Source organism: Malurus melanocephalus, unplaced genomic scaffold, assembly GCF_030028575.1.
Source record: "Malurus melanocephalus ecotype Western Australia unplaced genomic scaffold, MMel_1.1 scaffold_117, whole genome shotgun sequence".
In the NCBI taxonomy this organism is placed as follows: Eukaryota; Metazoa; Chordata; class Aves; order Passeriformes; family Maluridae; genus Malurus; species Malurus melanocephalus.
The window spans coordinates 68245-81965 of NW_026623349.1; the positions used below are offsets into that span (position 1 = coordinate 68245).

The 13721-nt window shown below is 39.3% G+C and overlaps 1 protein-coding gene across 2 annotated transcripts in view; it reads left to right on the forward strand.

Moving 5' to 3' along the window:
• The window catches only part of PTCH1 (patched 1), a 73378-nt gene that overhangs the window by 22944 nt on the left and 36713 nt on the right, over positions 1–13721 (forward strand). For both annotated transcript variants that reach the window (XM_057369979.1, XM_057369978.1), the window contains exons 3-9: positions 6916–7105; positions 8419–8488; positions 8600–8691; positions 10104–10302; positions 10957–11078; positions 12328–12475; positions 13295–13426. In XM_057369979.1, coding sequence (XP_057225962.1) covers positions 6916–7105; positions 8419–8488; positions 8600–8691; positions 10104–10302; positions 10957–11078; positions 12328–12475; positions 13295–13426 — 953 coding nt within the window. The remainder of the gene's footprint in view (positions 1–6915; positions 7106–8418; positions 8489–8599; positions 8692–10103; positions 10303–10956; positions 11079–12327; positions 12476–13294; positions 13427–13721) is intronic.

Here is a 13721-nt window from a genome sequence, read left to right on the forward strand (position 1 = left end):
AGAAATGGTTGAGATGGTCATATTGCTTTTACATTTTCCTTAAGTAATCGGTGCTAAAGAGATATTGACATTGGCTAAATCTTCTCATTGGGATGTGATGATGTTCTAGATAGTGTCCTTTAGGTGGACAGTAAAACTGGGGAGAAGGATAAGTGTAGAGCATCCAGCTGGATGTTGGGAAGGGAGATGGTAGGGTGCAGGCTGCTTTAACCTGGGCAGGCACAGCAACCACTCCATGTGTGCGATCCAGATGAAGAAATGTGTATTCAGCAAACGCTGTGCAAGAAAACAGACACAGCATGCAATTTCTGCCTGCCTGTAGTCTAGTGCTGGCACAGATCACGTCTAGTTACACGATTAATATGATTTTTTTTTTTATTGAGCTGTTGCACAGCCCACTGAATGACCATGTAATCTCTTTGAGACACTGTTAACCACTGTGTTCTAGATCTTGTAAGCTCACCATTTGTCAACAAATTTTTTTGGTAACTCAGTTTCATTCACTTTCTATGATGTCTTCATTTTGCATTACCTTTTTCTAGTGTAATCCTGATAAATTCATGAGAGCCTTCCTTATCCTCATTACAGTATCAGATACATCAAATGCATGATAGGTAATAGGTAATATCTCACAGTCAGTAGTTAATACATTCAGAGATCAGCCATGTAAACCAGTAGCAATTCTGACTACCAGCAGAAGACATTTTAAAAGTTTAAAGAAGTGGACRTTCCAACCAGTCCCATTTCTGATACTGACTTAACTCGCAATTCCTGAAAGTGTTTTGCACTTTCTCCCAGCAACTGGTTTTGCCTGTCAGGCCTAGAGAGTGATAATTCTGAGGAAGGTGCTGTCTTTCCTGCTTTTCTGTCAGGATGCTGACTAAAGCTGTCTGTGTGCAGAAAAACTATATTCTGTTGCTGACAAAGAGCAGCACAGACAAGCTCAAACATCTGATAGAACATGAAGACAGAGCTCCCTGGAGTGCAACAGGAAGCTTTAAATCAAAAGGCCATTATTTTTCTATGCCCAGTAAGAGGCAGGATAGTCTTCATATYTGCCAAAGAACTTCAATTCTTTGTATCAGTTTCTTCATAGGAGGTTTCAATCCCGTGCGAGCAGTATTTGGCTGCTGTATATTTTCCKCATGAAATCTCTATTCGTTTGTCAGTAAAAATGGAAATTGTCATTGGTGTCATTAGGTACTGCTTTCTGCTCTGTGGCAGGTGTGAATGCTTGTGATCCTGGTACCCAGTTAGCATGGGGAGGCAGAACTGRTTCTCTCTGACTTACCTGTGTACCAGTGTGATGGGCTGAAACCAGCCTCATTGCTTGGTGCTTGAGCAACGCTTGTGTACATGCATTATGGAGATGCACATGGGAACAGCGCAAGAAGAAACTTCATGAGGAAGTGGGGTAAAAGAAAGCTCTTAACACAGTCAAAGCCGAGGGAGATGGGATGTGCGGGGTGTCAGGGAGAGAGGTATGAAGTCCCTTTCTGGTTCCTGGCAGAGAGAGGGTGCGAAGGCAGGGTGGAGGGAGGTATGTCTGTTCTCCTTTTAAGTCTGGCATCTTTCTCTGTACACTGAGGCTTTTTTGGGTTGGCTGGTAAAGGCTGAGTCCCAGGTGATCACACWGGGATATTATTCTCCATCTTTGTATATGGTCACTGGGTCATAAGGGGTTTTTATCTCCTGTACCTCCTGTTGTAGTGATAAYAGGTATTGAAAATTGCAGAGGTTTCCTGCCTTTGGCTAATGCTCCAGCTGTAAAGTAAGCAGTGTAAGGGGTACTAACCCATAAACCTGATTTATCAAAAATGGAAGCATTTTTTTGAGAGATTAAATGAAAACATTGTTTGTGTGAGATGTCCATGACTATTAGAAATATGATTCTATTGCTTTGAGTTGTCACTGTCAATAGGTTGGGCTGGAGGGCTTTAATGAGACACTTTCACAGTCCTGAAAAAAATTTAAAAGGTAGTGTTGCTCAAAGAAAGCAGAAGTGTGTCTGCCCCTCAGATGCTCAAATGGAAACACCTTAAAGCTCACAGTTTTCAGAAGGGAGGTTCTCCAGAAAATTTTACTATGTTAATGTAGCTAAAGCCTGTTGCAGGAGAACTTAGGTTCCAAAACCAGTGCGTATTTGTGGAAAACTTGGCTTTGATTTCTCAAAGTCTGTCCTCCACATTGGTAGGCAAACATTTTTATCCCAAATGTTTGTCTCTCAGGAACGTTCTTTTTTAGAGAGAGCTGGCTGTCTACTGAGCTACTGGTTGTGTGGTTGTGCACAAGGCAACTATTGAATGGTTAATAGAGGTAGTGTTTGTGTCCAAGAAAAATAAAGAAACCTCAGGCTATGTGATGCAATTCCAGTAACCTGAAATGAAACATTGTAAGATACTCTGAAAAATAAATATTTAATACCTTTAGAACCACTGGACAGTAATTTAATAAGCAGTGATTTTTGGCTATCACTCATGGCTTGATTTAGCATTGATCTCTAAGTGAGACAGGTCAGATTTACTCCTCAGACTACTTAGTGTGGAACGTACTGCAGTGGTGGGTTCCAGAGCTCTTYGTAAGCATGTTAATGTAATGCCATGTAAATTTTGAATGCTGGTTGTGAGAAAGGTATAGATAAGACTGACATTCTCAGTGGAAATCAGCACATGAGCTGAATTACACAGGAACATCAAAATGAGTTAGTGGAAGGAAATGTCTCAGAAATTGTGCCARTGAAAACATATACAATTTCATTCTTATGACACAAAAGGGTGCATCAGTGTTATGCACTAGTGTTAGCACAAATGTACTCAAGAGACAAGCAGTTCTGGTTTTCTGGGTGCTTCTCACTTAGGATGTACTGAAACATTTTGATGTGTGATGACTGAAACACTAGGACTGTGACCGCAGTGCTGGGTAATGGGATCTAGCATCTTTCACCTGTGGGTCATGGGTTCAGGTCTGCCTCAAGTTAAAGATTACTAAAACTTGTTACCACCTGACAGCTGTTCATTGCTCTTGGGGGAGGGAGACACAGTGGTCCTTACATGATTCTTAGCAACCCAACATCCGCAGAGGCAATTGCTGCTGTCTTCAGGCCCTAAAAGAGGACAAAGAATTACCTTGACCAGCTTCGGTTCCAGTTGGTAAAGAGGCTCAGGAGAAGCAGCAGTGTGTTTCATGGTRTGGGGTGCTGACTTGCTCAGGACAGATTTAGAGTGTTCTGGCAAAGAGCTAAGAGGGAAGCATGTGTATATCAGAGAGGATGGGGAGGAGAAAGACACTTTCTTCTCTGGAAAATACAGCTTTTTAACTAGACCTAATACTCAGCTATAGAGATGCTGTCAGTTACACTSTTTCATGTTGAGCAGTGGCCTTCAAAAACGTCCTTGAGACTTAGAAATTGATACATTAAGTGAGAAATAATGCAAGGACTCTGGTGTTACTGCTTTGCTGTATTTTTTTTTCCTTAAGAAAAGAGAATTTTTAGCTAAATCATACCAGTGACATGATATTTTTAGTGGGCAGGTACCCATGACACCGCTGGCAGGGTAGTGTACAAACCACTGCACTGTGTTACTACCAGCCATGAGACACTGCTTTGAGCCATTACTKAAATCATCTTTGGGTTATGGGAATTTGTGCCACTATTTCAGCCATCTGGGTACTTACTAATARGGAATCATATGATAAAGGACTAGAATGCCATCAAGTGGCTTTTGATATATCAAAAAAGGAGAGTGATACRTGGATTTTGTTATCAGAATATTGAGGGGAAATGGCTCTGTCTGTCTTTGATTTGAAATAGAGCTGGAAGTATTTGTACTGTATGCCATACATACAATTTCCATTACTAGGATTTYGAGTGTAAAATGTTGTTCTCACTAAGTGGAAGAAAACAGTCCATAAAGGAAAACCACAAAATGGCAGCATTTTGTTCACTGGTCATACTTTCCATTACATCACTTGTCCTATAGTGTGGAAATCCTATTATTACTATAATACTTGTTTTCTTACAAGTATAAGGAATGACTTTCTGGAGTGTGTGAGTCTTGAAAGTACTATCTTATAGATCCAACAAAATGAGGCCAGAGGCTTTGGGTATGTCAGTGGCATTCATAGTTGTTTCTCTCTTAGGTTTTTGCACCAGTTGTGGATAATCTGGGGGAMAAAAATAAAGCAATGAGAGGCTTGATTTTAAAATAATGCATGTTCAGCKAATTGTGCTCATTGTGGAGGTTTAAAATATGTGAACGTGGCAATGATCTTTGTAAATTTTTAACTGAAACAAATTGAGGCATAAGRGGTAAAAGCTTCCCTCTTCTGTTTTTTTTTTCCTTCCCTTTTGCTCTCTTTTACATCTGATACAAGGCCACTGATGTAGCCACTTGCTTCTGTTCTGTCCATATGTTTTATCATGAGCTGGCTTTGCAGGGGAAAATTCTTTCAATGTACATTTATGATTTTTTTGTACCTGACTGCTGTTTTGCATAAACTATTTGCATTTGCCTGTGGAGTTATCTTTACTATGTTTGGCTGAAGAAATGTAAAATAATGGACCCATCTAAGAAATAGTTCAGTGGTYTAATGCCTTGAGAAGAACAGGAAGCAGATATGCTGGTGGGTTCTGGAATCTGTGCCCAACTTCTTTGGTGGTTTTGCTGTTCCTGGTTTCAGTGTTAGAAAGGGAAAAAACCAGCTTCTGTTCTGATGATTGACTTGTGTGATGCAGTTTTGATTAGCTAGATCYGCCTTGTTCAGTGAAGTTAATGTGGTTTGACAGGACCTTGATTAGGAAGCGATCATCTCTGTTGATAGTAAACAGTTGGTCACTTTCAGCGGAGATGGGAATGCTCTTTGTCTTGCATGGAGTGTGATTTGTTGGTTCAAGTTCTGGTTAAATTCAGAAGGAAAGCGTGGGTGGAATAGGACAGAATATAGTACCAGGAGTAGGAGTTTATGGTAGACTCCACAGTCCTCATAACATTGGGGCTTTATTGTCTTGACTGGCATTGAGACACAAAAGACKGAGAGAGTTGTTTTGTCTCTGAAGCACCTGCAGTGTAAAAGRTTGTGAAACAAAGGTCTGGTTACAAGACATACAGATTAGGATAACTCTGCTCCCTTATTTCACATATTCCTGTAAGATGAAGCAAAATTCAAGTGTCAAGGGCTACTGGTTGGTGTGGAAAGACAGTAGTGAGCTTAAACATGGGGCTGGTGAATGAAAGTGAGAGTTTAAATCTTGATAAGAATTAACAATAATTTCTTGTTACCATGCAAATGCAGTTTCAGTGATAGTATGTCCTGTCCTCTCATTGTAGAAGGAGTGATGTTAAAAAGTTCTAAAGGACTCTAGGTAAAGGAATTGTACTTTGATTTGTTTTTTGTTTTGTTTTGCTTGCTGTGTGCTGGTCTCTGTTCARTGGTGTAAAGGAGGTAATCCCACATGTGACAGGCTGAAAAAAAATTGGAGTGTGTTGTGGAAACACTTATTTCTTCAAAGAATTCTTAATCAAGAAATTAAGCAATGCTTCGTGCCAGAATGTCTGTATGGTTTAATTGTTGAGGGTCTCATTCTGACAGCTTTATGCATGCAGGGGCCCAGCTTCCTGCCTGGTGGTCGTTTTAGCCCCAGGGGTGTTACGGGTGGGTTGAGGGCCCAAGTGATTGAAAAAGAATGTCTCTGTTCAGGCTCGGGAATCTCATCTCCCACTCTGCCAGCTAGTTATCGATCAGTCTTCCATTATATGACCTAGGAAGAAATAAATAAATGTGGTTAATTTCTATTCACACTGTTGCAGAACTAAACTTTGGCAGTAATTCAGATCACTGAATTCAGTGATCATTCAGTCAAGCTTACTAGGACTCAGAAAAATGTAACAAATCAGACCGTATCTGTAGCTTGGACTTACATTCTTGTCCTYCTCATCTGGATGTGGTCTTGATTCAGCTAATAAGCTGAATTAATTGACATCGCCTCCCACATGCATTGGCTAGAGAGACTGCAGGGGAGGTTACATAAAGTATATGAACTCTAGCTGACTGAGGTTTTTGTAGAAAGGAAGACGGTTTTCCATTCTTACGCAATGTTTTCTGGCAAGGCAAATTGTRTGTGGCTCCCTCTAGAGCCTGTCGACTCTTCAGTCTCCCTCTGCCTATTTTCTTTTTTCTTTTTCTTTTTTTTTTCCCACCATGTTTTAATACGTAGCACACTGTTCAACTCATGTGGGTTTAGAAACAGATGTTGCACATGAACAATCTCCTGCATCACAGCATGTTAAACTAGGTACTTGGCCACTAGGTTAAATTAGCTGTAGACAGACCTTTCTGCTACACTCAAACTGCATCTCTTCATATGACCTTGGCATTTTTTCTTTTCTTTTATTTAAGGGTGAAAGAAATACTTTTCCTCACTTACTCTTTCCCTCTCTCTTTCTTTTTTAACCAAAGAGAAACATTTGCCTTCTATCTTTGCCAAATTATTTGGTAGAACAGTGTAAATTAAGGCCATTTATCCTGAAATGTGCTTTAGCAGCAGACTGTTTATACAAGTGTAAGAAATTGTAACATACTATTTCATCTGGTCTGCCAGGTAAAGGTTTTCCTTTTTTCTTTCTCTTTTTTWAATTTTTACACATGGGATATTGGTTATAATGTAGAAAAAATAGAGGCTCCGGTTTATGCATTAATATTTCAGTAGAGTAACAGTAAAGATATTGTAATGAGGCGTGTGGCTTTTGTTTCAGAGACACTAAAAGCTGTTACTAGTTTTAAAGTTACACTGTGAGCAGTTTGAGAAAGAATATGCCCTGCACACAGTCAAGGTTTTCTGACTGGCGAGTGCTCATCAAGGGAATGCAGAATAAGCAGGTACTGGCTAATACAAAGTGCTTAATGTTTATCCATCAGTTGGTGGACGAGTGAGTCGGGAGTTAAATTACACACGGCAGAAGATTGGAGAAGAGGCCATGTTCAACCCCCAGCTCATGATCCAGACTCCACAGGAAGATGGTGCTAATGTACTAACAACAGAAGCACTCCGACAGCACCTTGACTCTGCACTTCAGGCCAGCAGAGTACATGTCTATATGTACAACAGGTGAGGGGAAAATCAAACGTTTTCTTGATCATCTGTAACAGCTGAAAAATGGACACATGCTTTTCTCCATGTGTTTTTCAATGGTTAGAATTTCTGAGCCTTTCCCTTAGGGCTGTGTTTTGATTTGAGTGCCACTGGTTTCTGATAGCTTGACATTGTGGCATGATGGAAGTGATAAATTGGCATTTAACAAGTAAGGTGGGTAAGCAGTGTTGGAAGAGATTCTGAGAGAGTACCTATGTGAGCCAAGCTACAGCATGYAGCATTTCTTTAGGTAAAGGAATGATGTCTGTGATATTAAACATAGAACCTTATGGATGGAGTTCCTAACATTGGAAAATCTTCCACATTAGAGTTGAATTCACTTGCTGATATCATCGTGAGGTACATAATAACTGTGAACAGTGGCATGGGTTACTGTTCTTTCAATAGCTTGTTCTTTCAATGGTTTGGGAAATGCAGATGTTGGAAATGCCAGCAGGTGGAACAAGWGCTGTTTAATAACATAAACAACAGAGTAAGCCTTTAAGGGTGCCTGTGGACCCATACTGAAGTTTGGAAGTGGTGTGTTGTCCAACAGAAAAATTAAAATGGTCCACTTTGCGAAGGTGCCAGCATTGAGCTATGGTGTCTCCCTGAAAAATKATTCTTCCAGAGTTGCTTCTTTCACGGTGATGTGGTTGGGAGTGCTGCCTGTGAGCCACAAAGCTCCCTGTCTTTCAGCATACCTTTTCATCAGACGCAGCTGGTTCCTCCATGACCTAATGCTAAGCCTCCAATTATCATTTACACAGCTCCTGCCCTGTCYGAGGCATAAGCAGGCATGGCAGTGGAAGTTGTAATATGGCTGAAATGCGAAGGCAGGAATCTTAATGTTGTATTTTCTTCTCCACATATGGGTCAGCTGAGTGTATTCAAGCCCTCTGAGCTGGCGGTGGCTTTTCTTACTTGTGTCACTGAGTGGTATCTTAAGTCACAGGCAGTCTTGTTTATACAAGATGCAGTTTTGTCCCATTAACATGTGTTGAGTAGCCTGWACGTGCAAAAGCACCTCCCTTATTTTTGATGAGTTTTACAGAGAATATGAAAACAACTGAAACAAAGGTCTGCTTTGTAATGACAGAAAGGCCTTTGCTTTTTTTGTTTTTGTGAGGTCTAGTATATCTATTTTTAATAATATTTGCTTTACTYGATTTGCTGCTTGAGACCTGTATGTGTATATGAGTTGCAGTTTTAAATGTCTGTTACATTTTTGAAGTAACTTCTCAGTAATTGTGCAAGAAGAAAATACTTCTCTGTTATATTTCTTACAGACAGTGGAAATTGGAACATTTATGTTACAAATCAGGAGAACTCATCACAGAAGCAGGTTACATGGACCAGGTATGTGTAGCAGGCATTTAATTGTAAGATTTGTGTATTTTCATGATTCAGCTTGTGCTGCTTTGATTATATTCTAATGTGACTTTTTTTTCCCCTTTCTGATTTTGACAGATCATAGAATATCTTTATCCTTGCTTAATTATTACTCCTTTGGACTGCTTCTGGGAGGGAGCAAAGCTACAGTCAGGAACTGCCTATTTATTGTAAGCATTTTTTTAATAACTTTCTGGTCTGACTGTTTTTAATTGTATAACTCTGTACAACTTTTCCGTTGCTTATTCAGATTCTGAATTAACAGGAAAAATAAAAGATAAAGTGTAGTTTCTCTAAATGAAAAATATGCATGGATTTTATTTTTATTTAGCACAAGTTTTACCTGTTTCTATGAGATTTTTTGTAAACCTCAATTTAAATCCTCTATTATTTTTCCTTTGCTGTTAGCATGCAAATTAAAATGTAAAATCTGAACTGAAGTTTTAAGAATTTTATGCTTTGCTTTTTTTTTTTCCTGAAACAAAGTTTTTTCTGGTGGATTTTATTCCCCCCCAATAAAATACAAAAACATTGATTGGCTGGRAATTTTAGAGCTAGGGAAATGTCTTGGGTTAATTCCCAAGTCTTCCTAAGGAATAAAGAACAAATCCTTTGCTTCAGAGATCATTAAAGAAACCATATAGTATCTTTTATGGGTGGTTTCTCACAGTTTACAAGTGTGATATTAGATGCCCTGAATTCTTTGAAGAGTTAATTGTTAATCTGTGCAGGCATTTTCTGTTAATTATGCAAGAGTTAGCATTTGAGTTATTGTTTCTGTCCTGGTTTGCATGTCTCTGCAAAAGCAATTTGCAATGGCCATCTCCTAACCTTTAGTGTACAGTTTTAGATGGGGAAATAAGGGGGTTTGTGTTTTCTGGTTGGGAGATTCGGAATAATGACTTAAGCCTGGTTAAGCAGATACAGTGTGGTTTGAACCACAGAATAAGGCAGTCAAAAGCCTTTCTAGTCTGTCAACATCACAAATTCAGAAGTGGGGGGTGGGAGACGTGACAGTGATAGTGGTGACAGCCATGGTAGCAGGAAGGCTTGATGGTTGATAGTCAGGCTGCCAGGGCATTTGAAGGAGCACAGTATTGTTATAGATAAACAAAGATCAGTTATATTGATTGATTACATTTGCAAGATGATTATTAGACTAGCAAGAAGTAATCTGATACTATGAGAAAGGCTTTCTTTCCTCAGCCCCCTCTCTTCTGTTCCTTTCCCCTCCCCCCTAATTCTTTGAAGCAGCAGTTGGCTGCTTTTTTGTTATTTAGGTTCTTGATAATTTGTTTTGCTTTGTTTTTAAGTGAAAGTATTTTTAACCTGTTTTATAAGATAACTTTGTAAGAACTGAGTGTTTTTGTTGAAACTACAACTGGGCTGCAAAAAAAATACATAAACAATTCTAATTAAACCATGCCTTACATTTTATGAAACAACCTTACCAGAAAAGGTTTTAACTTCTAACAGAAAGTAACTCAGTTAATTGTGCAAATGTGAATTTTAGAGCATGTTTATTTCAGAACTTCTTTTGTCTTTTTTTCTATGTGTCTTTTTCTCCTGGTTGCTCTTGCAGAGGGAAGCCTCCTTTGCAGTGGATCAACTTTGACCCCTTAGAATTCTTGGAAGAGTTAAAGAAAATAAACTACCAAGTGGAGAGCTGGGAAGAAATGCTGAATAAAGCRGAGGTTGGTCATGGTTATATGGATCGACCCTGCCTGAATCCTGCTGATCCCGATTGCCCAATCACAGCTCCCAATAAAAATTCCACCAAAGTAAGTTTTCTTGTCCTTGTGCATGTCTTTTCAAGAAGGCTGGGGGGTGGGGAAGGGTGGAGGGGAAGGTCAAACAGAATAGAAGAAAGTACCATTTTCTTCCAAGCAATGTATAGTTTGTATTCTTGCATGATGTCATTTTTCTGTTCCTGTTACCTGCTGCTAGCTCACAGTCATGGATTTTGCCTCATTGTGGGATGCAATGCTTAATCCTGTGCATTTAGAGTGAAAGTACAGTTGTCACTCGGCTGTGGCTGTGGCAGGGCGGTGATGTGGCATTTCAGCAAACGGTTGCCTCCGACAGACAATAGCCACTGCTGGAACACAGCTGCCATTACACACCGTTACCACRCAGCAAAACCTTTCCTCAAGCAGTGCCAGTTTAGTTAGTTTTTGTGATGAACTCAAAGTCATGGGCCTTGAATTTATATATYACTTTATCAACTGATAAAGCTCAGACTTGGGAGAAATTGCCATCTGGTCAACAAGCATCTGGGTGATTGCTTCAACTTGCTTTGTTGAATGCATTCCTTCTAATAAACTACCTAAATGGTCTTTAATATCCATGATTCTTGTTCACTGGGTGCTGAATTAAGGTATGAGTTTGTCTGAAGTTATATATCTGGTTAATTGCTTCTTTATAACTTTTTCTAGCCTCTTGATGTAGCCCTTGTTTTGAGTGGTGGATGCTATGGACTATCAAGAAAATACATGCATTGGCAGGAGGAGCTGATTATAGGTGGTACAGTCAAGAACAGTTCTGGTAAACTTGTCAGGTAAAAAAATATTTAAAGAAAATGCCAGTTTTAATTTGTTAGAGTTCATTTTTTGGGGCACAGTAGGATGATGAGGCAAAATCCACTGTTCTTCGTGTGTGTTACGAATTTTGCTTTCGGGTGACATGTCTTGAGCAGAATTTTAAAAAGTGCTTGGACAGTTGTTTAAACTTAAGGTGGTGATGTTTTTCCTGCTTCTAACCTCAAAATGATAGTGTATGTTGCTCAGAAAGAAAGCTTTTTACTGCCAGCTTTGTTGTTTAGAATGTGCATAAAAAGCACTGAACAGCGTTTGTAGCACTGAGCACCTCCGATCATGTTTTGAAATATAAAAAAAAAAATAAAAATTGAATAATGTGCTCACTCATTTGACTTSTCTCAGAATTCCAAAATACCTCCTGAATGTTTTATTTGGTGTCAATACAGAGAATAGTCTATTTTTACATCCCTGAAATGTTAATACAGCTTTGAGTAGTGAAACAAACCCCTTTGTTTTAGACTTCTGAACAAAGACATGGAACACTGGACTTTAGTGGGGGAAAAAGCTGTTCTGGAAAATGCAGGCAATACTAAACAAAATGAAACCTAATTCTTCCAGAGAGCTTCTAACCTTTTTACTGTTCGCACAATACATTGATAAGTTTTTCAGTAAATAACCAAATAAGGTACTTCTAGTGAAAACTGAAATAGTTCCTTCTAGTTAATAAGAGCTTCTGAAATTGTTGGATGCAGTTGCATTCTGTGGAAATTCAGGATGGATAGTGATTGCCCTTGTCTACTCCGCACAACTTGTTAGGCATGAGGAGCTTAATCCACGACTTCACTCCAATGGCTGAAAAAGACCAAGGTCTTCAAAATGACATTTTGCCAGCAACATTTGCAAGACTTTATAGTAATAACGTTTCCTGTGGCATCCTCACAGCAATCTGTCTTACTGATCTTTGTTGCAGATTTGTAGGGTTATATTCTTTTCTTCTGAAACTGATCCTATTGAAAAGAATGTCAAAATTCTTTATTTACGTCAGTGAAACCAGATTTAGCCTCAATACTTGCTTGGAGCAGTACAGCTGCACCAGATACACAGTAGAATAATTATACTCTGTTCGATTTTAGTACAAGCATGTGCCCTGTAAAATCAAGAACTCAAGCAAGCTCSTGTTAGAATTTCATTTTGGACTTCATGCCATGAAAATATTTTCCTGAAAATGCTCAGTTTATTTTTCTCCTCTCTCTTCTCTCCATGTCACAGTGCCCAGGCTTTGCAAACCATGTTTCAGTTAATGACCCCTAAGCAAATGTATGAGCATTTCAAGGGGTATGAATATGTTTCACATATCAACTGGAATGAGGATAAGGCAGCAGCAATTCTGGAAGCCTGGCAGAGGATGTATGTTGAGGTAAAATTGAAAATAACTTAGAAACTATATTATGAAGTTCTGTTAAGATCCAATGCCTTCTGTCACAGTATTGCTTTAAGGAAGATGCTTAAACCAGAACTGAATCATTGCCTCCATGTTTTTAAGAATTCTTTTGGGCATTGGTTGGTTGGTTTTGTTTTTTTTTTTTCCCAATTAGAAGCTGCTTGGTTATTCCCATATGAAGAGCCATGAAGGCTTCATTCTTGGCTGTCTGGGACAATTTTGCTGTGTTGGGGCTAAGCACAAACCAAAGAGCTAGCTGGAATTCAAAACCTTTTGGTTGGTGTGGTTATTGTRAAGGTGTCTGGAAAACATTAGCCAGCCACGGGCTGCTCTCTGAGCAGCAGCCTAGGTGGGAAGGCTGTGTGACAATGCCTGGCCTCTGTGTCCCAAACCCTTGCCTTCCACTGTGCTGTTTCTGACCTCTGCAAATGGCCAGGTGGGGAGGGGCAAAGAGATGGCTGGCCTGAGGTTAAATCAAAACTGGAGCTGCATCGTGGAGTTACAGGATGGGATTCAAGTTAAATGTTTGTAATGASCTGGGCATGCAGTAGGCTTTCCTGAAGGGTGCAAATTCTGTCTCGTAATCAGCAGTTTGCCAGAAATAATCACGAAACACTCTTGTGTGGCATCAGCGTAATGTCTGTCTAGAGCAGGGGCTTTAGCAGGAGCATTAAGGCAAAAGGAGTTGATTTCAGAAGTGTGCTGTAGAAGATAGCAATGACTTCTTTTGAATAAATGACTAAAATAAAAGAAAAAATTCTTAATTTACACCATTTTTTATTTTYCTTCTCATAGGTTGTTCATCAAAGTGTTGCACAAAATTCTACTCAGAAGGTGCTCTCCTTTACTACAACCACCCTGGATGACATCTTGAAGTCATTTTCTGATGTCAGTGCTATCAGAGTAGCTAGTGGCTACTTACTAATGGTAATAAAATAAATCTGTTAAATTTTCTATGGTAGTAGAGCGAGGCTTAAAAATCTGACTTATGGTTACCAGTTAGTAGTGTAGAACATTTTATAAATACTTAAAATAAAAACTAAAGTTTGTAAACTTTGCCTCAGGYTTCTCACCTGTTCCACTTTGTAACCTCTGTGACATGTCTATTCTGATTAAAAATGTGTGTAAGGATTGGTAGGTTGGGTGGKGAGAGACAGGTGTTAGATAAGGATSCATTCTAACATTTTTGTTTTTTTCCCTCCAAACTCCCCTCCCTGCTCCT